At 34.2% G+C, this 26,574-nt stretch overlaps 1 protein-coding gene across 1 annotated transcript in view; it reads right to left on the reverse strand.

Moving 5' to 3' along the window:
* The window catches only part of Ercc6l2 (ERCC excision repair 6 like 2), a 106,234-nt gene that overhangs the window by 76,968 nt on the left and 2,692 nt on the right, over positions 1-26,574 (reverse strand). Inside the window, exons 2-4 of the mRNA XM_048800349.1 lie at positions 24,985-25,409; positions 13,490-13,612; positions 7,191-7,385 (exon numbers count right to left, since the gene is read on the reverse strand). Of these exons, the coding sequence (XP_048656306.1) occupies positions 7,191-7,385; positions 13,490-13,612; positions 24,985-25,409 (743 nt within the window). The remainder of the gene's footprint in view (positions 1-7,190; positions 7,386-13,489; positions 13,613-24,984; positions 25,410-26,574) is intronic.

Here is a 26,574-nt window from a genome sequence, read left to right on the forward strand (position 1 = left end):
CTCTCTCTCCCTCTCCCTCCCTCTCCCCCTCTCTTAAAAAAAAAAAACAAAAAAAACAGTGGAATGTGGGCTGGGGATGTGGCTCAAGCTTAGCGGTAGTGGGGTGCTAGGTTCGATCCTCAGCACCACATAAAAATAAAATAAAGATATTGTGTCCACCGAAAACTAAAAAATAAATATTAAAAAAATTTTTTAAAAATAACACTGAAATGAAAAAACAAATTTAAACATCACTAAATGACAACAAATTTTTTAAAGCAGCAAACTGGAAACAAGAATACAAATAAAAAAAAAACTTTGCAACATTAAATCTGCATGAGAAGACAACAATATAAACTCAGGATTTTTTAAAAGCTACAATACGTTACTCTGCTTACTGAAAAAGTGTATTACCATTGGTTACTACAGTAGCAATGAGCATGCATTGTGGTTAATCTACGAACAAGAAACAGAGTCCTGTGGAAAATGGAGAATGGTCAATTTTAGGCACTGAACAGGGGAAATGCTTAAGAGTTAGAAAACCCAGATGTATTCAAAGACAAATGACATGTCCAAAGGACACAAGAGCCAGCCTAACTGGAATACTGAAGCATCAAGAATAATAGCTATAATTGAGTAGAAAGCCCTGAATAAATAAAAGTTAGGAGTTCAATGAAAAAATTTAGACCCTTTCCTCACCTTATGCTAAAAATTAATTCAAAATAGATGATAGAGTTAAATATGAAGTAAAATTATAAAGTTCACAAGACACAAAAAAATCTTCATGATTCAGGGTTAGACACAAACTTTTTAGATATGACAGCAAGAAAATTTCTTAAAAACTGATAAGTTGGACTTTAACAAATCCTAGTTGGATAAAAGACTTGAATATGGAATACATAAAGAACTATTACAACTCAACACAATAGAAAGCAAACCAATTAAAAGGTGGGTGAAAGACATTTTGCCTAACTTCTTCTTGAGAGGGAAAAGGGCTGAGCAGTGAGAAACTGTGTTGGAGACAACTGTTACGATAACTGCTTACTCCCCAAATTAGGGATGCAAAAGAAGTACACACTCACTTTGCCACTTTAAGGTCAAAATTGTACTTAATTCCTAATTAATGAGAAATGCTTTTCTTTACAGGAAAATACTATTAGTAAGTACAGAAGAAAATAGAAAAACAATGTAAAACCCAATAAAATAAATAATACAGGCAAGAATTTGAATACGTTAATACTTCTAAGTAAAAAGGCTGAGAGAATACTTAAATGGTAGTAAAATATCACCTCACAAATTATTTGCTCATTATAAGAGAAACACCTTTACAGTGGAAGGGTCTGGTGACCATCTCCTTAACCTCTGAGACAGGCCTGGTGTCTTTAACAGTGCAAGAGCCTGACAGGAACAGGCCCTGAAGTGCAATGATGTGAAGTCTACAGCATTGCTCATGAAGCAATCTTGCACAAAAACATGAATCTAATTAAGACCTTAGGCTAGAATCAGTTTACTCAAGAAATCAGATGGTAGAGGAAAGCAATTTTTGTTTGTTTGTTTGTTTTGTTACTGGGGATTGAACTCAGGGGCACTGGACCACTGAGCCACGTCCCTGACCTTATATTGTATTTTATTTAGAGATAGGGTCTCACTGAGTTGCTTAGTGCCTTGCCCTTGCTGAGGCTGGCTTTGAACTCATGATCCTCCTGCCTCAGCCTCCAGAGCCACTGGGATTACAGGCATGTGCCACCAAGCCTGGCAGAAAGCAATTTCTTAAGAAAGCAATCAGACAAATCTAATATATGAGACATCCTAAGAACAACTGGCTTGGTCCCCTCAAAGGGTCACATCATGAAAAAAAAAAAAAAGAGTTGGAAAGATGGATAAGATGACTTACAATAGATTAGGAGAGACTAAAAAGACTGAGTAACCAGATTCATTATCTGAAGCTTTATTAAATCTTGCTTTACAAACATTAGATAATAAAGATATTTTGAGGATAACTAAGTACATTTTTTCTGTTATTAATTTTCTTATGTGTGAGACCAATGATAAAATATTTGCAGATAAAAGTTCTCATGCTATATGCAACTTACTGAAATGATTCAATACCACTAGTGTACATAGACAGAGAATATAAAGAACTGATGAATCTAAGGGGTAAGTATATAAATGTTCTTAATTCAAAACTGAAAAAGCCTTCAAGAACAAAGAGGAAGAGAGAAAACAGCCACAAAACTCTCGAAGTTGGAAAGATGGATAAGATGACTTACAAAAGCAGAAAAAGCAGTATCATAAGGCAACAGTGGAGAAAGCCAAGAAGCAATCTGATTTATACATTTAGGTCTTAAAAGGCCAGGACTTGGTGGCACCAGATGCCTCTGGAAACTAGAGTGAGGAAATGCTCAGCAGTCTGTTCAAGATGTAGCTGAAATCTCCTAGAGACCAATTCCCACTCCACAGAATAGTCGGACTAGGTTACCCCAAACTGAAGAAATGAAAAGCAAAACACAGCAGTCTTCATTTTCTTTAAGATATTATTGAAATCTGAAGAAAATTTTAAAGTTATAGTATAATCATAGATGTAAAAAATAAGACAATTAGTATGAGCTGAAGGTACAGGTAAGGAGTTTAGGGGTAGATGGAATAAACTGCAGCTCTTCCTACAACTCTTTTATCATATTTGGCCTTCAAATAAGATGCATATATAACTTTGATAAAGATTAAAATAAAGTAAAAAAAATAGAATAAGAAAAACATATAGTTTTCTCATACTCTATAGTATGCTTTTCTACCCTTTGGATTATCTATGATAAATGTACAGAGTATTATTATCACAGCAATAATATTTAGTCAGATGAAATATTATTCTTTGAAAAAAACTATCAAAATAAAGACATCTGAACGAATGAATACAACAAAATAAATAAACAAATATTGTAATATTTTGATTCTACTAATCATATAAATAAATAATTAGTAGTTACATAATTCTCATAATTCTTTAATATTTATAGCAGTCATAGAAAATAACCAATTAACAAATATTTCTTCAGTAACTAATATGTGCCAAAAGTGTAATAAGCACCAAAATATAAAAGTAAAAGTAAAATCTATATTAAAGAGCTTATAGTCTAAAGGCATAAGCAGGTAAAGAATAATGAAAATATGAATGGTGCTATCATAAATCAACTTATCGCATTCACCTAACTGTATTAAGTCTCTTGGGGGGTACAGTTTGCTTGTTAAAAACCCACACATGGTCAATGTGTAAATCTCATGTCCATGACTAACTTCATTACGTAGACTTGGACAACATACTTAATCACTCCATGCTTATTTTTGGTGGTGGTGGGTGTGTACTAGGGATTGAACTCAGGGGCACTTGACCACTGCGCCACATGCCCAGATCTTTTTTGTACTTTATTTAGAGACAGGGTCTCACTGAGTTGCTTAGTGCCTCACTGTTGTTGAGGCTGGCTTTGAACTCTAGTCCTGTCTCAGCCTCCTGAGCTGCTGGGATTATAGGTGTGTGCCACCATGCCCAGCTTTACTCCAAGCTTTTAATTACCTGTCTTAGGCCAGCATCCATGAAACAGTAACACGCTAACTTATTAACCCTAAGGGCTAATAAGACCTGGAAAAAATGGTGTTCTAAACCCAACTTTACCAATAATTACATTAAGTATGAATGGTCTAAATACCCCGAATAAAAGGCAAAGATTATCAGAATGGATTTAAAAAGCTATATGCTAACTATAAAGAGATTCACTTCAAATATAAAAAAGAAATGTGAAATAAAAGATGGAAAACTATATACATACAATAAGCATAAGAAGAATCTATTGTTACAGATGCTAATATCAAAGACAAGAAATATTATTAGAAATAAAAAGAAACACTTTTAAATACAAGGAATAATTCATCAGAAAAAAAAAAAAACAGTAATTGCACTTGTGCCTAATAATATAGCTCCAAAACTACATGAAAGCTGCAGACTGAAAGGAGGAATCAGGCTTTGATCTCAACACTTCTCTCTCAGAAACTATGAACCAAGTCAAAGAAAATCAGTAAAGATGGAGAACACTTGAATAATGCCTTAACCAAGTCTTCTTAATATGTATAGAACACTATACTCAACAACTGTAGAATAGACTTTTTAAGTGTGTGTGGATCAGAAACACGCAAATTACAATACAAGATACTATTATATACTCACTAAAATGGTTAAAAACAAAGGCTGACAATGCAAACACTGGTGAGGATGTGCAGCAACTGAACTCTCTCTAAGGTAGAATGGTAGGACCATTCTAGAAAATGATTTGGCAGTTTTTTCTAAAGTTAAACCTTCTCTTACCCTGAAACTCAGAAATTCTACTCCCAGGTATTTACCCAAAAGAAATGAAAATATTATAGTTTAGAAAAAAGGCTTAAAAACAAATATTTCTTGAAATTTTATTTATAATAATTTCAAACTAGAAAAACCCAAATAGACATCCTCAAGTGAATAGGTAACAAAATGTGGTATACTTATAAAATGAAATACAAATCAACATTTAAAAAGAACAATCACTGAGGACTGGGGATATAGCTCAGTTGGCAGAGTGCTTGTCTTGCATTTACAAGGCCCTGGGTTCAATCCCCAGCACCACTAAATAAATAAATAAATAAATATTTTAAAAACAAACCAATAATCACTGATATACTCAATAACATGGATGACTCTCAAACATGCTCAGCAAAAGATGTCAGAAACAAATGAAGAGCACTTTCTAATTTTATTTTCTCATCTGTAGTGACAGAAATCAAAATCAATGGGTAAAGATTAGAGAAGGAATGACAATAAAGAGAAAAGTCTGGAGACTATAAAAATATGTTAGACTTTGTTTAGAATGATAGTTGAGTTCAAGTTTCCATTTGCCAAAAGCAGAGGTCAGTCAACTACAATCCAAGGGCCAAATCTAGTTTGTGACCAATTTTGTATAGTTAGCAAGCTAAGAATAATTTTTATATATTTGAAGGGTTATAAAAATTAAAAAGAATAATACTTGACAGATACTTTACGTGGCCCTCAAAATTATCTGGGGTTTTTGTTTGGTTGGTTGGTTTGGCTTGGTTTGGTACTGTGGAATCAACCCACAGGCACTTAACCACTGAGTCACATTCCCAGCCCTTTTTTTTATTTTGAGGCAGGGTCTTGCTTAATTGCTTAGGGCCTGGCTAAATTGCTGAGGCTAGCTTTGAACTCTTGCTTTAGCTTCCTGAGTTGCTGTACCTGGCCCCAAATATCTGGTACTTGAGAGCAAAAGTTTGCCAGTTCTTAGTCAAGATTCATCAAACTATATATAGCTGTCCCTTGGTGTCTGCATGGGATGGGTCCAGGGGACAAATCCATGGATGCTCAAGTGGCTCATATAGAATGGCACAGTATTTGCATAAAACCTAATGCACATCCTTCCATATACTTTAAATCACCTCTATATTACTTATAACTAATACAATGTAAATGATATGGAAATAATGGTTATATTGAATTGTTTAGGGAATAATGTAAGGGGGAAAAAAAGCCTGTACAAGTTCAGTATAGATGCATTATTTTTTATTTTCAATCTGCAGTTGGTTAAATTCCCAGATGTAGAACTTCCAGGTATGAAGGGCTAACCATACTTATAATCAGTATTAAGTATTTTGTACCAAATTAGTGCTTATTAAAGTTGAATCTAATAAAATTTTCCAGATAGGTTTGAACAGTCAGTTTGGGATTCACCTTGTCATTTTTCCAGATGAGTTGATTTACTAAAAGTTACATAGTTAATTAGTGGCTTTTGTAATTTTAAATATATTTTATGCTTATAAAATTAATGAAACAACTACTGATTGTTGTTTTTATTCATTTTTATCTTATGTCAAAGCATTTATATTTTGATTTGAAAGCATCACCTTTAAAAATAACATGGTTTTCTGCCATTAACTCTTTCACTGACAATAATTGAATATATACTGTTTTAGCAATTTAAAGATATTCAAGAACTTTTTCTAATGCCATACTAGGTATAAACTGTATCCTAACAGGCAGACAGACATCTTAGCTAGCAGCAGATCAAAGTTAACAATTTTACCAAGGCTCAAGCTGTTGCTGGCACAACTATGAAGAGTTTAGACCTAACTACTATGTTCCCTTGGCCAGACTATTATAAAAGCCTTGCCAAAATAAAATATCACAGACTGGATGAGTTAAACAAGAGAAAATTTCCCACAATGCTGAAAGCTAGAGATCCCAAGATCAAGGTGTTAGCAGGTTTGGGTGTCTTCTGAGCCCTCTCTCCTTGGCTTGCAGATGATTACCTTCATTCTAGGTGTGCTTTCCTCTTGCATGCATGTGCTTGGTGTCAGTTTCTCTTCTTACCAGGTCATCATTCCCATTAGGTTACAGCCCCACCCAACCTAATTTCTACTTAATCAACTAATTAAAGACCCACCTTTAAATACAATTGCATTCTTAATTACTGTGGCTGGGACCTGTCATGTGGATTTGGGGTAGAGGCGTTATTCAGCCAAACTTCCAAACTAGTCTTTCTCTTTCAACCCAGCTCTCCTGTCTGCATACACAGCAGCCAGAATACCAAAAATGCAAATCTGATCATTTGTATCATCCTGAACATGCTAAAGCACTCCAGAGCACTCTCTTGCTCTAAAGATATAGACCAGAATCCTCTTAAGTGGTTTTCAGTACTCTTCATGATATGTTCCTGCTTACCCACTGTGTTGTCTCCTGGCCACATCCCTTTTACAACTTAGGCCATAGTACTTCTCAACCTCTGTGTGTGTGTGTGTGTGTGTGTGTGTGTGTGTTTGCACATGCTTTTTACCACTCTCCATTCCCAGCAGACTCCCATAATTAAAATCATTCATGAACTCTGGATTCTGTCATAGTACAGAGGCACCATATGCACAAAAGATTGTAAACAAGCCTTACAACAAGTCTTGAGAATCTCAGCAGACATCCTGGGCTAAATTTAGGAAATATGTAAGTGGAAACCCTGATGGAGGTTTTCTATTCGCAGAAAATAAGTTCTTATAAACTACATATTTTAATAAATGTAAAGTAAAATTAAGAAGCTAAAGACATAGAGCTTCTAAAAATAATAATTCAAGGGGATAAATATAATTGATGCCAGTAGAATGTTAATGCAATCATTCCCATTACACCCCTACCTGTTAAGTTCATCCAGACACAAGCGCAGTGTTTCAAAAGTTGTTAGAGCAATTTCACATTTCCTCTGCTTTATACGAAGCAGTTCATTGTCTTTTTTGTTACCGTGTAAAACAGTGACTCTGAAATATCCCCAGGTATCCAATTCATCCTTCCAGTTGTAGAGGACAGAAAGAGGAGCAACTATTAAGAACATCTAAAAAGAGAGGAAAAATACATTGGGTGTTTTTTAAAAACGAAAAATAATGCCAAAAAAGTGAAGTCCAAAATATCTACAATCCTTTGATTTAATTTCGACACTAGCGAATAATAAATACAACTGAGTGATTGGCTGTATCTGGCCATAGAAGACCCTTAAAGGCTAACTATTTTGTGGCTTAAATAGATCTTTTTTTTTTTTTTTTTTTTAGGATATATTTTTCTTATCTTTATTTTACTTATTTATTTATTTTTATGAGGTGCTGAGTATCGAACCCAGGGCCTCGCACGTGCTAGACGAGCACTCTACCACTAAGCTACAACCTCACTCCTTAAATAGGTCTTATTAGAACAAAATAGGTGCCCAATCTTGTCCAAAGGAACAGCTGTTTTTTTTTTTTCCACTCATAAAAGGCACTGAAAGATGAGAGAAACAGCTCCCCAAAGAGTGAATCAGGAAGCCAGTAACAACTTCAAGAGCCAAGAGAATACTGTGAGTATACAAGACAGGCCAGTCACCTCTCTTGAAATATGTGGTCTTCTAGAGCTCTCTTCCCTCTTCAATTTCTAAGCCCATTTCATCTATCCCTCCCTCTCAGAAACTCTTAGTTGAGGACACGGAAAATTCACTGGGAAAACTGAAGCAATTAGAAGGAAACCTCCACCTCCCATACCATGTTGTAAGTAGCCTAACTACATACTTCCATATGTCCTGCCTTCCCACCTGTGCCCATGCATGAGCTGTTCACATTTTCAAGACAACCTTTGAACTTAACCCTGTGGCTCCCATCCATCTTTTCTTATAACCTACAGTTAATGTTGCAGAAATGGCCTAAAGAACTAACTTTTTATTTTCAGTAGACCACATCTATGGGCAAACATAATATTTCCCAGAATTCAAGAAACAAGCTCTACAAAGAAACAAAACAAAATCCTTTCTCAACCCTATATCTCTCTCTAGCTACTGCTCCATTACTTTACTCTATAACAATGATTTTCAAGATGCTTATTATCTCAACTGTCCTCCTGCTCCTTCTTGAAGTCATGCAAATAGGACATCTTTCCTAACCCTCTGCTATACTCTAGAAATGGAATGTCCCCCAAGGGCCCATGTGTTAAGGAATTTGTCCCCAGCACATGGAGCTATTAGGGGGGTGGAGCCTACTGAGAGGAACTTAGGCCATTGGGGATGTAATATTGGAGAAGATATTGGGACTCTGCCCCCAATTCCTTTCTTTCTCTTTCATTTCCCAACCATGATGACATAAGCAGCTTCCTCTGGTATGCTCTCCAACGGCTTATCATAGGCTCATAATTTATGAACCAAATGATCATGGACTGAAATCTCCAAAACTGTGAGTAAGATTAAAGCTTTTCTTCTTATACAACATTTATCTCAATTATTCTGTCACAGTGACAGAAAGCTAACTAGCACAGCCTTCAGCAAAAACAGTCCTTTTTAAGATTACTAACATATTTATTTTTCACATGAATGCTTTAGCATTCTACTGATATTTCCTGTACTTACTCTGAATACTGCTGTCTTCAGAAAATTTTAAGGTTTAACTTTTAATAGTCTCACTATTACCAATATTCCTAACCTGCTATATTTACCAGAATTATCAGTTTCTTTCCTAAAGAAACTTTACTTGATAGATGATCCGATTAAACATACTGAAAATAAAATAATAATATACTGCTTTACATACTGCCCTCTCTTCTGTGCAACATTACATCTAAGTCATTAATCACCTGTAAGAAGTCAAATCTGTGACTATGTTTTGGAAAGAGAAGACGACTAACCTCCTGAATGTGAGAGTTCCTTTCCCCATCCCATCATGAAACATATATGAGCACTTTCTTGTCATAGTCGGTTCATTTAAAATACTTTTACCCTTTGGAGTTTATCCTATGATTCCATTTTTCTCCTACTTTCAAATATAAACTCAGGGTTCCAAGTACTAAATCCACTTGTAGATCTTCTTCTAATTTTGGATACTACAATATGAAAATATTAGGTCCAAATTCCACCTGAGCCCTTGTAAGTAAGTTTTCTACAATTCCAGTAGTACCTATAATACAACTGCAGTACCAAGAATTTATCCAACAGTTAAAACTGTACAATTTGCCAAGATAAATGCATAAGGATGTTCATAGTGGCTTTGTTTGCAACATAATCTTCTTGCTAGTAACAGGGACGAAAGAAATTCTTTATAGTAAATAAAATAATTAAAATATTTATGTTCATTTACTAATATTACTGCTTATGCTGGTTTTGTAAATGCCAAAAATAACCTCCTCCTCTGTATTATGAATTTCACTTAGAATCTCTAAAGTTTTATCATACAAGATAGTAATACTTTAAAATAAATTTACTATGATTCATCTTCATACAGACTGAACTACAATCTAAACTTAGCCTAAATCTAAAGAATCCTTCCAAGATCAGTATTTGAAATGCATAGTTCGTGTCTTTCCCTTTAGGAATTTATTCTTGGCACATCTATTTCATGCATTTTTGATGATTTATTCAGTTGAAAAGTTTATAAATGTATGTGAGATGTATCATATTCTGCACACATTCTTCAAATCTACCACTCCTTAATTTGTAACATTCAATTCATTAAAAAGGAAAAGGGGTTCAAAGAGTTCTGATATTAATTTTTCAGGATTCTGTTGTAATTCTGGCATTAGCATAATAAGTGTAAAGAAACTTATTTGTTCTGTAGCTAACTTTCAAAAATGCACATTGCTTTAAATGGACCAATACAGATGGATGTTTCCAGAATTTCATCAGAGTCATAACTTTGTATTTATTTCTGGGAAATACTATATGATGTCAATGATGAGCTCATTAAAAACTTTAAATTCCAGTTCAAATGATTAACTGAACACATGTATGTGCTGACACCAATAAAACAAAAGAACAAATATAAAAATAGATCTCTAATAGTGATAGAGTGCCTAGAGGGGCACTACCAGCAAATCTGAACAGTACAGGAGCAGATAAGAACTGGCATAAACTGAGGAGTCCATCCTGCATCTATGAAAGAGCAGGAAAAGGCACTTTTCCTAAAAGGAATCTGAAACAAGAAGCAAAACAAACCCACACAGAGCTGCTGAGGCTCAGGGTCAAGAAAAGAAACTGCTGAGTGACTCTAAGAAGGCACAGATTGTCAATCATCTGCCAAAGAAGCTGATGTTAGAATCAGTCCCCAGCTTCCCCTACATAAAATACTGGGTACATTTTTCTAAAGTGGAACTTATTTGGAAGAATTCTACAGTGAGTGTTAGGAACAAGGAAAATGTTTGAATTTCAAAGATAAAGTCCTAAACACTCCCAACACCCTCAAAAATTTTCCTTTACAAGGAAAAACAAGTCAGTTCAGCACTGAACCTTCATATGCAATATGGATTAACAGAACATAATAAAACTATCTTGGTAAACTCACAAGATAAAACTTTAAACTTAGATTTCTACATGCAAATAAACTGCCAATTAAGTGTGAGAGCAATATACAAACAAGAATTATGAAACAAGAATTGACAATGTTGAACAAGCAAAAACCATTACAAACACAAAAAGAAATGAACAAACTCAAAGTCACAGCAGGAAAATTTATTATATTTCTGTTAGGATTCAATCCTCAAAAAAATAAAAAGAAAATCAAAACAGCATCAAGAATTTTAATGCAATTAACAAAGTGATTAAATACAAATACTGTATGACCATAATAACAAAGAATGTAAGACATAAGTAGACATTTGAAAACAAAGACTACACAAAGTACAACATCAGAGCATTAAAAACACTTTACTATGGGTTCGAGGGTCGATGTCTCGTGCATGGGTGTGTCTTGCTACAGCCCCATGGGTGAAGCTATGCTCACCTGTTCCTTTGTAATATAACCCCTTGCCCTGTTTAGGATACAATCTTCCATGGAAGTGCCTTGTGTGTGTCCCCTTCTCTTACAGTGCCCTTGGGTGTGGCCTACCCAGGTGTCAGTCAACCTGCTGACAGTGGACATCAGGAAGATAGACTCAGCCCCCTGAAACCTGACCCCTTGCCTCATTTGAATAGTTTCTCCTCAATAAAAGGGGTCAGTGTGTGCTCTCGCTCTCTCTCTTTCTGTGGACCCTTAAGGTCAGAGGAGCTGTCACAGCAAATCCAAAGAAAAAGGTATTTGTGTCTCTTGTGTGGTTATTTTGCGCAGCCCAGTTAGCCCATTTCAAATGGAGTGACCCCTGAGCCTTTTAGTCGCTAACAGAAACCTGGCACTTTACCATGAATTTAACCACAGAGAAAACACTGAGGCTATATTATTCATCTGGAATAATATTATTCACCTGGAAATTTAAAAACTTCTCTTTAAAATAGTAGTTGGGTAAAAGAGAAGAAAAATAAATTGTACATAATTTAGAAAAGAATAATGAAAAGATCACATCAATATCTATGGAATGCAGCTGAAGCAGTTCTCAAAGGAACATTTTAAGCCAGGCATGGTGGTGCACGCCTGTAGTCCTAGCAGCACAAGAGGCTGAGGCAGGAGGATCTCGAGTTCAAAGACAGTTTTAGCAAAAGCAAGGTGCTAAGCAACTCGGTGAGAACCTGTCTCTAAATAAAATACAAAAAAAGGCTGGGGATGTGGCTCAGTTTTTGAGTGGCCCTTAGTTCAAACCCCACTATCTGCACTGTCCCCCGCCAAAAAAAGGAACATTTTAGTTTTAACAAAATTTTTTAGAATATAAAAAGGCTGAACATAATCAATAAATAAGTCAACTAAAGAAGACAGAATAATAGCAATATATATTATAGCAAGGAATTTACACACACACACAAATTCATAGAAAAGAAAGAAAAAGAGGCATTAATGACAACTGAGATAGCTATCAGTATATTTTATCATACCATCAAATAAGTACTTTTCTTTTCTCTCCTCCCATTCTTGTTCTAAAATATTTTAAATATCTTTAATTATATTTAAATTTTAAAATATTACTTTACACTTCCCTTTTTTCTCCCCCCCACATCTGTTAATTATCACAAGTAGCACACAAAAGATACATAAACCCTGCACTAAATTTAGAACAAAAGAACTAAATCCAGGGCTAAAAGCAATACTTGAATCTCCAATACTTAGATACATTATGAATCACCATGCTTTTTAGGATCCAATCAAATCTGACAGGATGCATTAATGCTATTAAAAATTGTAAGAGAATTTAATGATAATAACTTAAGTCAATACTTCTCAAAATTCTGCCTACAAACAGCCCTTACAATAGATAAAAGTAAACTTGGACTTCTCGGTAATCTTGTACATAAGATTTGTATGAAACAGGCTATTTTAAAACTTGTGGCAAGTAGTTCATTATCATAATAAAATAATGATCTCATAAAATCACTTCATCCTTGTTCTCATCCAGTTTCCTGGATGCTGAGGATAATATAAAAGACACAGAAGTATAATATACTTTTTGTGCATTGCACTGCTTTATTAGAAATCTTATTTTTGTAATAACTGTGTATATTTATAAATATATATTTATGAAGTAGAAAGCTGAAGTAAGAATATGAATAGCAGTCACAGTCACATGGACAGAGACAAGCATATATTTAGTCTTTCAAGTTTCAGCTTCCTTGAATAGGGAGAATTTGTTTCATAGTTTTGAGACATAATCAGTCCCCTAAGCAACTTTAAATATCAATGACATACTTTCATTACCAATATCCATAACTGTCTCCTTTTCATTCTTGCATTAAAAAAAAACCAACATAATGAAGACTTCAATTAACTTTATATATGCATTCATGGAAGCTTAACAAATAAATCTGAGCAAATCATGTAAATATAACCAAGTAATAGATTTAAATCTCAAAATAAATTCAAGCTGAAATTATATTCTGCCATTCTGAGAGACAATCAAATTTAACTAGAGGATGAAACTGGTAATCCTTCAAAAATTAGGTCTATGAAATAAATATTTTAATGTTTTTAAATTCTTAGTTTTAGAATTTATAGTATGTTGTGTGATGTTTAAATGTTCCTCTGTGCCTCTGCAATTCCAGCTTCATGAGTTGAATATTTCTATATACTTTACCTTTTTTGCTATAGAAGAAAGCAGTTCCTTCTTCATACTTCTTAGTAAAAATTCTGGCATGTTATTTTCAATATCCTCACGTGTTCCCTTTTTATGCAACACTGCAGCCAGAAATGAAATAACCTGGAATGAAGGAAATATTTTTTTTTTTTTTTTAGTCACTGTGGATAATGTATTGTGATACAAAATATCACTGATTACATGACTATCCAATTAATGACAAAGTACATAAAAATAGATTTGTTGAAGGGAAATATAAAATGAAAAACTAGTATTGATTTTCCTCACTTGTATTAATAAACAAGTACATTATAATAGGAAAAAGCATATTGCTATATCTTCCATGCTAGGTAGTACCCACTCAGTGAATATTTTTGTAATTCCATCAGGAAGGACATTACTTTCTTATTTGGTTCTATCCATGAAACTATCTCTTCCTATCCTCTATTAGAATAAACTGTATACATTCTTCTTTCCTTGTAGAAAAATAATTCCAAAACAAGAGTAATATTTGGCTCATAAATCTGTACACTTTTGTTCATCTAATAAATAAAAGTAGAATGACAGAATGTTATTTTAAGATAATCTAATATAATTCATCAATACAAGCACCACTTTGAACTATAGCTACTACCCAAAAATCAAGTGAGAAAGACAGAAAGATAGAAAAAAGAACACATCATTTCACATACAAGCAGCAAGAAATACTGAATCAATAAGACACTGGCTGGAATTTTAGCTCTGGATATTTGACAGCTATGTGAACATGGACAAGGTAATTAATCTCTCTAAATATTATCTATAAAAATGGCGAAATAATATTGGCATGATTGTTTTAAAGACTAGAGGGAAGGTGTATGAGGGGTCTATATGAAGGAAAGAACTGATCATTACTTAAAAATAAATTATAGAAATATTAAAACTAAAAAACAAACTGAGAGAATCAGAAAAACCATAGAAAAAGATATTTTAAACATGTAAATACCAATAATCTGAATCACAAATGACAGAAGAATGAATGGCACATGAGAAATATCTGAAGAAATCAAAGTTGAAAATTATCCAAAAAATAAAAAGCATAGATTCAATATCTAATAAGAACACCAAACCAAAGGGGAGCTGGGGACAATCAAAACAAAAATAAAAAACAAACTTACAGGGGTTGGGGTTGTGGCTCAGTGGTGGAGCACCTGCCTGGCTTGTGTGAGGCACTGGGTTCAATCCTCAGCACCACAAAAAGATAAATAAATAAAATTAAGGTATTGTGTCCATCTACAATTAAAATTTATTTTTTTAAAAGCCTTACAAATATCCACAAGTAGGTGCTACACAGAAAAAAATAAATATTAAAAACGGAAGGAAAAAACAACTACCTATAAAGCTGCTAATAGGTAGATAAACAGCTGAACCTGCACTAAAAACAATGGAAGACCTACAACACAGAATATTCTCCAACTTCCATAGAAAATAAAAGCAACCTACATTTTTATACCCTGTAAAAATATTCAAGAATGAAGAGTAAAGATAATTTTATATAACAAAAAACTGGGTCAATTTATCACTAAAAGAGCCACACTAAAGAAAATAACTACAGGCCCCAGTCCACCCCTCCACCCGCGGGGCAGACACCCGCCAGAGCCTAGCCTCTGGCACAGGGCCGCCTCTTCCGACCAGAAGACTACCACCACGGGAGCCCAGGCCCAGCTCAGAGCCTTTCACACTGACTTGCGTAGGACCCAGGTCCGGGGTAGGTCTGAGTTCACCCCCCCCCCCACACACATACCTGAGAGCCTAAGCCTAACCCACTTCCATCTTGGGACACTACCGTCATCACCATAGCCTTCCCCAGGCAGTAACCCTAACATTTTGATAGCAGACAGGGCCTAGAAGCAGCTGCATCTCAGAGCAGGCATCCCAAAGGGAGTGTGAGGCCCACCCTTTCAGTCCCATCTCTGCTTCCCTCTTGGGGCACCTTAACTGTTATCTTGAGTTACCTCAGCTATTGCCACCACCACCTTTAGATGCAGTAGCATACACTGAGGGACACCAGCAGGGTCTAGAATCCCCACATCAAGGTGAGGTATACAAGAATATAGGGAAGAAACTATAATATCTCAGATCCACTCTGCAAGAAAGGAAGACACATAGACAACATGAAAAAACAAGTCAGAAATCCTTAAAATGAAGGATACAATTACCAAATTAAAAACTCAATAGAAAGCATAACCAACAAACTAGATCACTTGGAAGAAAGAACATCAGATAATGAAGACAAAGTATACAATCTGGAAAATAAAGTTGATCACACAGTGAAGAAAGTTAGAAACCATGAAGAGAACATCCAGGAATTACGGGACAGCATCAAAAGACCAAATGTAAGAATTATTGGGATAGAGGAAGGCACAGAGTTTCAAACCAAAGGAATGCACAATCTCTTTAGTGAGATAATATCAGAAAACTTCCCAAGCATGAAGAACGAATTGTAAAACCAAATACAAGAGGCTTATAGGACACCAAATGTACAAAATTACAACAGATCTACACCAAGGCACATTATAATGAAAATGTCTAGCATACAGAATAAGGATAGACTCTTAAAGCCACAAGAGAGAGGAATCAGATCACATATAGGGGGAGACCAATTTGTATCTCAGCAGATTTTTCAACCCAGACCCTGAAAGCCAGAAGATCTTGGAACAGCATATACCAAGCTCTGGAAGAAAATGGATGCCAACCCCAAGAATCTTATATCCAGCAAAACTAAATTTTAGATTTGATGATGAAATAAAAACCTTCCATGATAAACAAAAGTTAAAAGAATTTACAACTAGAAAGCCTGCACTACAGAACATCCTCAGCAAAATATTCCAAGAAGAGGAAATAAAAAACAATGATGAAAATCAGCAGAGGGAAGGATTACACTAAAGGAAAATTTAATCAGAGGAGAAACCAAATCACATTAAATACCAAAATTAAACAAAAATAGCTGGGAATACAAATCATGTCTTAGTAATAACCCTGAATGTTAATGGCCTAAACTCACCAATCAAAAGACACAAACTAGAAGATTGGATCAAAAAATTAAAAAAAAAAAAAAAAGAAAAGATCCAATATTATGCTGCCTCCAAGAGACTCGTCTCATAGGAAAAGACATCCACAGACTAAAGGTGAAGGGTTGGGAAAAATCATACTACTCACATGGACTGCGGAAGCAAGCAGGGCTTTCCATTCTCATATCAAATAAAATAGACTTCAAACTAAAGTCAATCAAAAAGGACAAAGAAGGACACTACATACTGATCAAGGGAACCATACACCAACACCAACAAGACTTAACAATTATAAAATCTATATGCTCCAAACAATGAAGCATCTTACATTCATCAAACAAACTCTTCTCAAGTTCAAGAGTCAAATAAACAACAACACAATAATTTTGAGTGACTTTAGCACACCTCTCTCAACACTAGATAGATCTTCCAAACAAAAGCTTAATAAAAAAACAATAGAACTCAATAATATAATCAATAACTTAGACTTAACTGACATATATAAAATATTTCATCCTTCAACGAGAAAATACACTTTCTTCTCAGCAACACATGGATCCTTCTGTAAAGTAGACCATATACTATGCCAAAAAGCAACTCTAAGTAAATATAAAAAAGTAGAGATACTACCCTGCATTCTATCAGATCATAATGGAATGAAATTAGAAATCAATGATAAAATAAGAAATAAAAGCAACTCCAACACCTGGAGACTAAATAATATGTTAGTGAATGAACAATGGGTTGCAGAAGACATCAAGGAGGAGATTAAAAATTTTTTAGAGGGGAATGAAAACACAGATACAATGTATTGAAATCTCTGGGACACTATTAAAGCAGTTCTAAGAGGAAAGTTCATTGCATGGAGTTCATTCCTTAAAAGAAGAAAAAGTCAACAAATAAATGACTTAACATTACATCTCAAAGCCCTAGAAAAAGAAGAACAAATCAACACCAAAAGCAGAAGACAGGAAATAATTAAAATCAGAGCTGAAATCAATGAAATTGAAACAAAAGAAACAATCGAAAAATTGACAGAAAGTTGGTTCTTTGAAAAAATTTTTTAAAAATTGACAGACCCTTAGCCATGCTAACGAAGAGAAGGAGAGAGAAAACTCAAATTACTAACATACATGATGAAAAAGGAAATATCACAACAGACAGTACAGAAATACAGAAGATAATTAGAAATTATTTTGAAAACCTGTAATCCAATAAAATAGAAAATACTGAAGGCACTGAAAAATTTTTAGAGTCATATAATTTGCCCAAATTGAATCAGGATGATATACACAATTTAAACAGATCAATTTCAAGTGACAAAATAGAAGTCTACCAACCAAGAAAAGCCCAGGACCAGATGGATACACAATCAAGTTCCTCAAAACTTCTAAAGAACAACTAATACCAATACTCAATTTATTTCAGGAAATAGAAAAAAAAGGGAGCACTTCCAAATTCATTCTATGAGGCCAATATCACCCTGATTCCAAAACCAGGCAAAGACACATCAAAAAAAGAAAACTTTAGACCAATATCTCTAATGAACATGGATGCAAAAATTCTCAATAAAATTCTGACAAATCGAATACAAAATCATATCAAAAAGATCATGTACCACGATCAAACGGGATTCATCCCAGGGATGCAAGGTTGGTTCAACATACAGAAATCAATAAATGTAATTCACCACATCAATAGACTTAAAGATAAGGATCATATGATCATCTCAGTAGATGCAGACAAAGCATTTGACAAAACAAAGCACCGCTTTATGTTCAAAACACTAGAAAAATTAGGGATAACAGGAACATATCTCAACATTGTAAAAGCTACTCTTACTCCATCCTGCCTTCTTTTGATTGATAGATATTTTTTAGAATGGACTAAAGACTCCAATTAAATGTCAGAGATGACACAACAGACAAAAGAGCTATGTACAAGAGATACACTTTAAAGACAATGGTAGCTTGAAATAAAGGATTGGGGGGAATACCATTTAAAAGCAAGCATACTGGAGTGAGTATCTTAATATCAAGTGAAGGATATTTCAAAAAGAGTATGGCCAAAAATGTAAGCATATTTCATAATTATAAAGTGGTGAATTCATCAAGAAGACATAAAAATCATAAAAAAGTAGACCCTAATAACAGAAAGGAAGGTCTTGAAGACCCATATTCAAGTGAAATCAGCAAGAGGAAGAATAATGGATAGAATGAATGCTCTATTTTATTAACACACACATTCATGAAAATTATAGCTTGTTCAACAAAATAAAAATAGCTGTACTTCATAAAATTAAAAATTTTTGTGCATCATAAAACAGTATTAAGAAAATGAAGAGACAACCTAAAGAATGGGAAAAAAATATTTACAAATCATATTCTATAAAGGTTTAATATCTAAGATATTTAAAGAATTCTTGTAATTCAATAATAAAAAAGACAACCCAACTAAAAAGCAGACGAAAGACTTAAAATATGTATTTCTCCAAAGAAAATATACAAATGGCCAAAATGCACATAAAAGACATTCAACATCATACAGCATTAGAGAAATGCAAATTGAATCCATCAGGAGATATCACTTCATAAATACTAGGCTATAATGAAAAGACATTATAAAATTTATGAGATGGAGAAATAGGAAACCTTGTGCATTGTTGGTGGGAATGTAAAATGGTATAGGCACTGTGGAAAATGGTATGATTAGTCCCTCAAGACAAAAAAAAAAAAAATTGAATTATCAGATGACCCAGTAATTCCACTCTAAGGAATTCCACTCCAAAAATTGCATACAAGAGAAATGAAAACACATGTCTATATAGAACCTGTCCATTAATGTTTATAGAAGAAATATTCATAATAGTCAAAATGTCCATCAAAGAAATATTCATAATAGTCAAAATGTCCATGAAAATGTCCATTACAAAGATAAATTGTGTTATATACATACAATGCAATATTTTTCAGCCATATAAAGGAAGCAGGATACAACTTGAATGAGACTTGAAAACACTACCATAAGTGAAAGAAATCAGTCACAAAATGTCATATATTGCATGATTTCTTTTATATGAAATATTCAGAAGAGGCAAATCCATGGAGACAGGAAAATCTACGGCTACCATGGGATGAGGGAAGGGAGAAATAAAAAAAATTGTTACACAATGGATATGGGTGTATGATGAAAAAGTTTGGAAAACTAGAGAGAAGTGGGAGCTGCACAGCATTATAAGTGCACTGAATTGTATACTTTAAAATGGTAATTTATGTTATGTGTATTTCACCTAATAAAAAATTATAGCTTACATTTTTATAAGAACTCATTGTGTACAATGGCATCATCAAAGTTATTTTTGTTCTTTGAAAAAGCAAAAAAAAAAGTATATAATGTGTTTTAGTACATATCAATAATCCAATAACCAGTAGCTATTTTTGTAGTATCATTCCTTTAAAGTAAGGAAACTTGGTTCCCTATACATAATCTTAAGTGTTATAATATAGTAGATTTTGAGGAAATTATGCTGTCAAAAAGATTACAAAATAATGATATACCAAGAATGGTCAAATCTTATCCTGAGCCTTAAAACAGTCTAACAAAATTTGCATTTTAATTTGCAAGAGTTAAGCAAAACTTCAGAGTTTGACCAACCAGCCTTATACTATTTATGTGACCATGGGCAATTTATATAACTGCTCTATGAATTTTACTTTCTCATCAATAAAATAGAGGCAATAATACCTAATTAATACAAATGTTCAATGAAAAATGTCCATTAAAAACCCTGGCACATAATTAAATATAAGTGATAACCACAGAACCATACTATTACCCAATTCAATCTAAAATTCATTAATGCTTTAATGAAACTGTATTTACTCCCTAGTACATGACAGGCACTGTGTTGGGTGCTGGAAAAGTCTAGACAATAGGCTATTCTGATTGATTCAGTAATGTGAAATTCAGCTGATTGAGGGGTTAGGAACAAAAAGGTGGTGAGAATATACACTGAAGGAGCATGGGTAGGAAAAAGTAAACAAAAGAACACAAAATAAACATCTATTAAATAATTCAAGGAGAGATTAATGTGAACAAATTGGCTGACATAAATTAAAGGAGGCAAATAACCTTATTTAAGCATTAGACAATTTAAATATTTTTAATATCACCCAAGAAAAAGATCTTTGATACATGCTCGGAATTTACACTTTGTAAGTATTTGAATCAGTTAAGCTTAAAGTTTTATATTCAAAATTTTACATTCAAAAATAAGTAACTGAAGCTTAGAAGTGATTGAATTTCTTCATATAAATATTCATAACATTTTGGACTCTGACAACATCTTGGAATATAATTTAACACTGAATCACAGTCAACGTGTAATGAAAAGTTCAGGTAACCAGAGTACTGACTGGAAGGGGACATAAGTAAATTTTGTAGAATGAAAGAATCATTCTGTATCTTGATCAACATATTGGTTACCAGACATATACACTTCAAAACTCCTTGAACAGTATATTGAAGATCTTTCCTTTTTATGATTTGTAATCATATTTTAATTAAAGACAGGCACCCACATAAACACACATACATTGAAATATATGTGAATGATATATGCATTAAAAAATATATATATATCACTCCTTATATATATATTCACTTTAATTTTAGGCAACTATTCCTCAGAGGTTACTTAAAAGTATTGAACTCTAGTTCGTGAAATATATACTTAAGTGTTTGTGGATATAATATACAGATGTCTGCCACTTTAAAATGTAGCAAAAGATAGATTGATGGATGGATAGGTATGTCATAAAACCATGAGTAATGAAATGTTAACAAAATCTAGGCAGCTGATATATAGCTATATTGCACAATTCTTTTAACTCTTCTTTTTGTTTAAAAAGTTTGATAAGATGTTGGGGAAAAAATCAGTTTAGAACCTTCAACAACATAGAAAAAAAGCTGATTATAAAATAGTAATGATCATGCAACTCTACTTTTTGTTAATTTCTATATGTGTATGTATACATATATTTATGTATGTTGCATATTCAACTATTCCCTCTTAACTAGATCCTTTCAATTCACTTAAAAAATACTTAAGAATGTCTGATCCACAAACATAAAACCACAAAGAAGAAACTCCCTTAAAATCCCACACCACTTCCTTCAACTACTACTAGGTCACTCCTGTCCCCTTCCAAAGTCACATTTCTTTTTATTCTTATTTGTTCTCTTTAGTTATGCATGACAGTAGAATGTATTCTGACATCATATGTACATGGAGCATAACTTCCCATTCTTGTGGTTGTACATGATGTGGAGTCCACTGGTCATGTATTCATATATGAACATAGGAAAGTGACGTCCAATTCATTCTGCTCTGTTTCCCATTCCCATCCCCCCTCCTGTGCTTCCATTCCCCCCTGTTCAATATGGTGAACATCCTGTCACTTCTCCCCACACACCCCATTGTGAGTCAGCATCCGCATATCAGAGAGAACATTCAGCCTTTGTTTTACGGGGGATTTGCTTATTTCACTTAACACGATAGTCTCTAGTTCCATCCATCTCCTGGCAAATGCCATAATTTCATTCCTCTTTATGGCTGAGTAATATTCCATTGTGTATATGTACCACATTTTCTTTATCCATTCATCTGTCTAGGGCACTTAGGTTGGTTCCATAGCTTAACTATTGTGAATTGAGCTGCTATATAAACACTGATGTGGCTGTGACACTATAGTACACAAAGTCACATTTCTTAAAGAGGTAAGTACACTTCTCCTTTCCATGTTTTCATTTACTCAATATAAAACTAACATAAACTCCAGCAAAATAGCTTTTGCTGAAGATACTAATGACTTCTTTGTCACCACACCAAATGGACATTTTTCAATCCTCAGCCCTGGTGGAATACAAAATATCAAATTTGTCTACTCTTAAATTTAAAATAAGGGAAAGACACTATTTGGTATGTAAAACAAGCTTTAGAAAAAAGCTGGGTGCCTATAGTTTCAGCTACTCAGAGGGCTGAGGCAGGAGGATTGCTTCAGCCCAGGAGTTCTAGAATAACCTGGAGAATGTAGTGATACCTCATCTCAAAAAAAAAGTTTAATTTCATTATATGACCAAGTTTGAAAATAAAAAGGAGAAAACTTAGAGGCTAAAATTAGGAAAAGGGACCAGGGGATGAAGAAGAAAAGAAGACAGAACCATAGTCAAAATAGTAAATGCCGCTGGTCTATTTTCATTACCCAATTCTATAGTATTTTGAAATTCGAATGAACTCATAAACTATTGTCCACATTTCTTCAATTGGCTCAATCTATATCTATATCTATATCTATATCTAATCTATATCTGTAGAAGCTCTGCCAAATGGCCTATTTATGTAGAAATTATTCTCCAAGTTACAACAATAATCAAAGAAGTGAGTCCCAAAGGATCAGACAAATCCAGCCTGGTATCAAATCAGTACAAAAACTATTTCCTAAGACTTTCATGGCACAGAGTACAGCTGCTCAAAGCCTTCCATGGAAACCAGCAACTCTGCAGTAAGATCAGCCGTTAAAAATAATTCTGTAAAATGGAAAATAAAGGGAATTTCTTTGTAAACATGGGCTTGGGCATGAAAGATGAGCTTCTAATTTGAGGCTAAATGTGCCCAATTTGAATTGTATTCATTTTAGATGGTCACTTTTTATAATACCATCACGTTTCTGATTTTGAAGATGCACATGCATTGATTAGTCAAAGAATAGTAAAGAACATTCTAGTAGATGCAAAACAGTACAAGTATATGTAAAGTTAGTCACACCAGAGCTTTCTTTACTTATTTTCCTTTAGAACTTCTCCACTTATCTTGGTCACATCCCGAAGGTTCCTTTCTTTATTCTTGTCATCTACCCTCCCAAGGAAACAAATTCACTCATCCCACAAACAACTCAGCACCTCCCGTGTGGAGGCCTAAACCACCTTCATTGCCTGGGTGTAAAGAAACACAGAGGATGGCTAAAAGCAAAACATGCTGTGACTATTGGAGGATTTTATTTTAGCCTACCTTTTCACACCAAAACCTCATACACAGTAGCATGACTAGGCTGTTTTTAAATGTTAAATTGAGTTTTTCACTTACCTTTAAGCTCCACTAACCAATGGAAGTATCACTGAATAAAATAGCACAACTTCAATTAGGAAGGAAACACAGAAGGCCTTCATCACAATCTAGACAAACCCAGAGTGAAAATCTGGGTGACTTCTGAAAACCCAGGGTGACTGTTCAGCATAAAGTCCAGATTCAAAACTCGAATCCTTTTGGATCACAGACCTCTTTGAACATCTAAGTTAAGGAGCCTGTGGCAGGCAGCTTCTGATAGAGTTCCCAGCAATCCCCACTTCTCTGTATTCACAACCTTCCTCTAGTTGAGCTTGAAGTGGCGTTAGCAACTTGCTTCCAGTGAACAGAAAGTGGCAAAAGGAGGGGACAACGTTTTTGTAATTAGGTTACAAGACCATGACTTCCATTTTCCTAGCACTCTCTCTTGCCCTATTACTTGCTTTTCCTGATAAAGCAAGCTATGTGTTGTGAGATGTTCCATAACAAGGTCCAAGCAGCAAAGAAGCATGGGAGGCCTGAGTCCCACAAGCCACAAGGAACCAAATCCTACCAACACCCATGTGAGCTAGGAAGCGCATCCTCCCAGGTCAACGTGAGACAGCAGCCTGCAAGAGGCAGAGCCAGAGGGCCCAGCTAAGCTGCACACAGACTCCTGACCCACAGAAACTATGAGGTGATAAATGTGTATTGTTTTAAGCCGCTGAATTTGGGGGTAATTTGGTTTACACCAACATAAAACTAACAAAATACCCTCTATGAAAAGTACACAATATACAAACTCCAGTATACATTTAAGGGAATGTCCATCAGTTGAATGCCTAAGTAGTTCAGACATTACAGATCAGGAAACTTCTGATATGAGAAACTCAAAATGATATGCATAAAAGACCTGTAGCAAATCATGCCATGTCCTATACCAAATGTAGAATTCTTTCCTTCCTAAAGTATTATTAAGAAAGTTTATATTAAATATAATTGATATAATATAAATATTAATATATATCAATACATATTAGTATACATTAATTTATATAAATATAATGTAAATATTACCACAGGTAAAATAATACCAAAGTCAACTAATGCCAAAATGTAATATATTTCAAAGGTACTAAATAGGTATTGAAGATAAAATAGAGACAGTCAATTTTGAGATTTTTCTGTCCAGTTGGTGAGACAAAAACAAACACACGCACATGTACACACACAAATATCCATCGTGATGGTAGTACAAATAGAGATTTGCACACAGAATCCACTCCTGTATATAATATAATGACATTATTGAAGTTTAATTATAATCTAATTAGAATAAATACCTGAACTGTTTTTCCAAGTCCCATGTCATCACCCAGAATACATCCTCTTCCTTGGATGTAGTGTCCATAGAGAAACTGAGCTCCTTCCCTTTGGTAGTCTCTCAAATACCTATTAATGGTATAAGGAATAGAATCTCCATCTTCAGATAATTTAAAGGCATTAGCAGATGATGGAAATTTTCGGTCTGGGAAAAATGGTTTTTCCAAATCTTCATCATCAAATATAAAACTCCTGGGGCAACCTTTAGCAGATTTTACTTCTTGAAGTCTTTTAAGAGGTATTTTCCTTTCTTGAAAATCTGAATATAAGACAACAGCAAATGACTTGCCATTTTCATCCACTGTGATAGATTTTATGCTTGCTTCACAAAGTTTTTCATCATGTGGAGAAGGAGCAAGACATCTTTCTCCTGGAAGCCACCTGTCTACAATAATAAAGAAAAGAAAATTTTCAGATCTAGCTTATAAATAACATCTTATCCACTACTATGAGAAAAAAAACGAATCCAAAAATCTTTTTAAAATAACTGAAACAAAGTAAAATATATTTATGTGTAGATATTTTCCTAAAATATATTATCAGATGTCCTATAATAAACAAAGGGCATATAATTCACTTCCTGTCACTCTTATCCTGGTGATATGCCATAATCCCCTGGTGATTCTGATTCAGTACATATGGGTCATGGGCATCTGGTTTTATTATTTTGTTTCATTGTTATTGTTGAATTCAAATATGAGACTGATGCTCAGCCAGGGTGAACCACTGATTTAACTACTCCTACTGACTCATGAACATTATATATTATTCATGATATGACAGAGTAAGATTGAGTAGGACTTGGTAAAAAGTAAGCTAAATCCTTTGGACAGCAATGTTTCTGTGGTTCATCTGTCTGCATCTTTTTAAATTATTCCCACCTCCTTTCTCTGGAGACAGGTGCTTCTTTTCACGGTCAATACTGCTGCTTCTAAACCACTGTTCCAATTGGTATTCAACTAGACAAGGGAAACTCCAATTACAGGGTGATGTTACAGCTTTGTCACAACCTTTTCCCTTCTAGGTTTCAAATAGTGAGGTTTTTAGGAAATGAATTCTAAGTTCTCTAACACCTTATTATTCTTTGAGGAGTCTGATCTCTATATTTGTGAACTTATCCTGTGCTGAACTGTTTATTTTCCATCCTGAAGATACAGCACTGTGAATGGAGAGGAGTTCTTGATACAGTATACTATTAGTACAATTTGAAAGGTACCAAATAAAGGAAGCTAAGTAAAAATTTTTCCAAATGGAATTTCTTTTTTTTTTTTTTTGAAATGTTTTTTTTTTAATTTTTTATTGTTGGTTGTTCAAAACATTACATAGTTCTTGATATATCATATTTCACACTTTGATTCAAGTGGGTTATATAAGACAACAGCAAATGACTTGCCATTTTCATCCACTGTGATAGATAGAAACTCCCATTTTTACCCCGTATACAAATTGCAGAATCACATCAGTTACACATCCATTGATTTACATATTGCCATACTAGTGTCTGTTGTATTCTGCTGCCTTTCCTATCCTCTACTATCCCCCCTCCCCTC

Source organism: Marmota marmota, unplaced genomic scaffold, assembly GCF_001458135.2.
Source record: "Marmota marmota marmota unplaced genomic scaffold, marMar, whole genome shotgun sequence".
Taxonomy (NCBI): domain Eukaryota; kingdom Metazoa; phylum Chordata; class Mammalia; order Rodentia; family Sciuridae; genus Marmota; species Marmota marmota.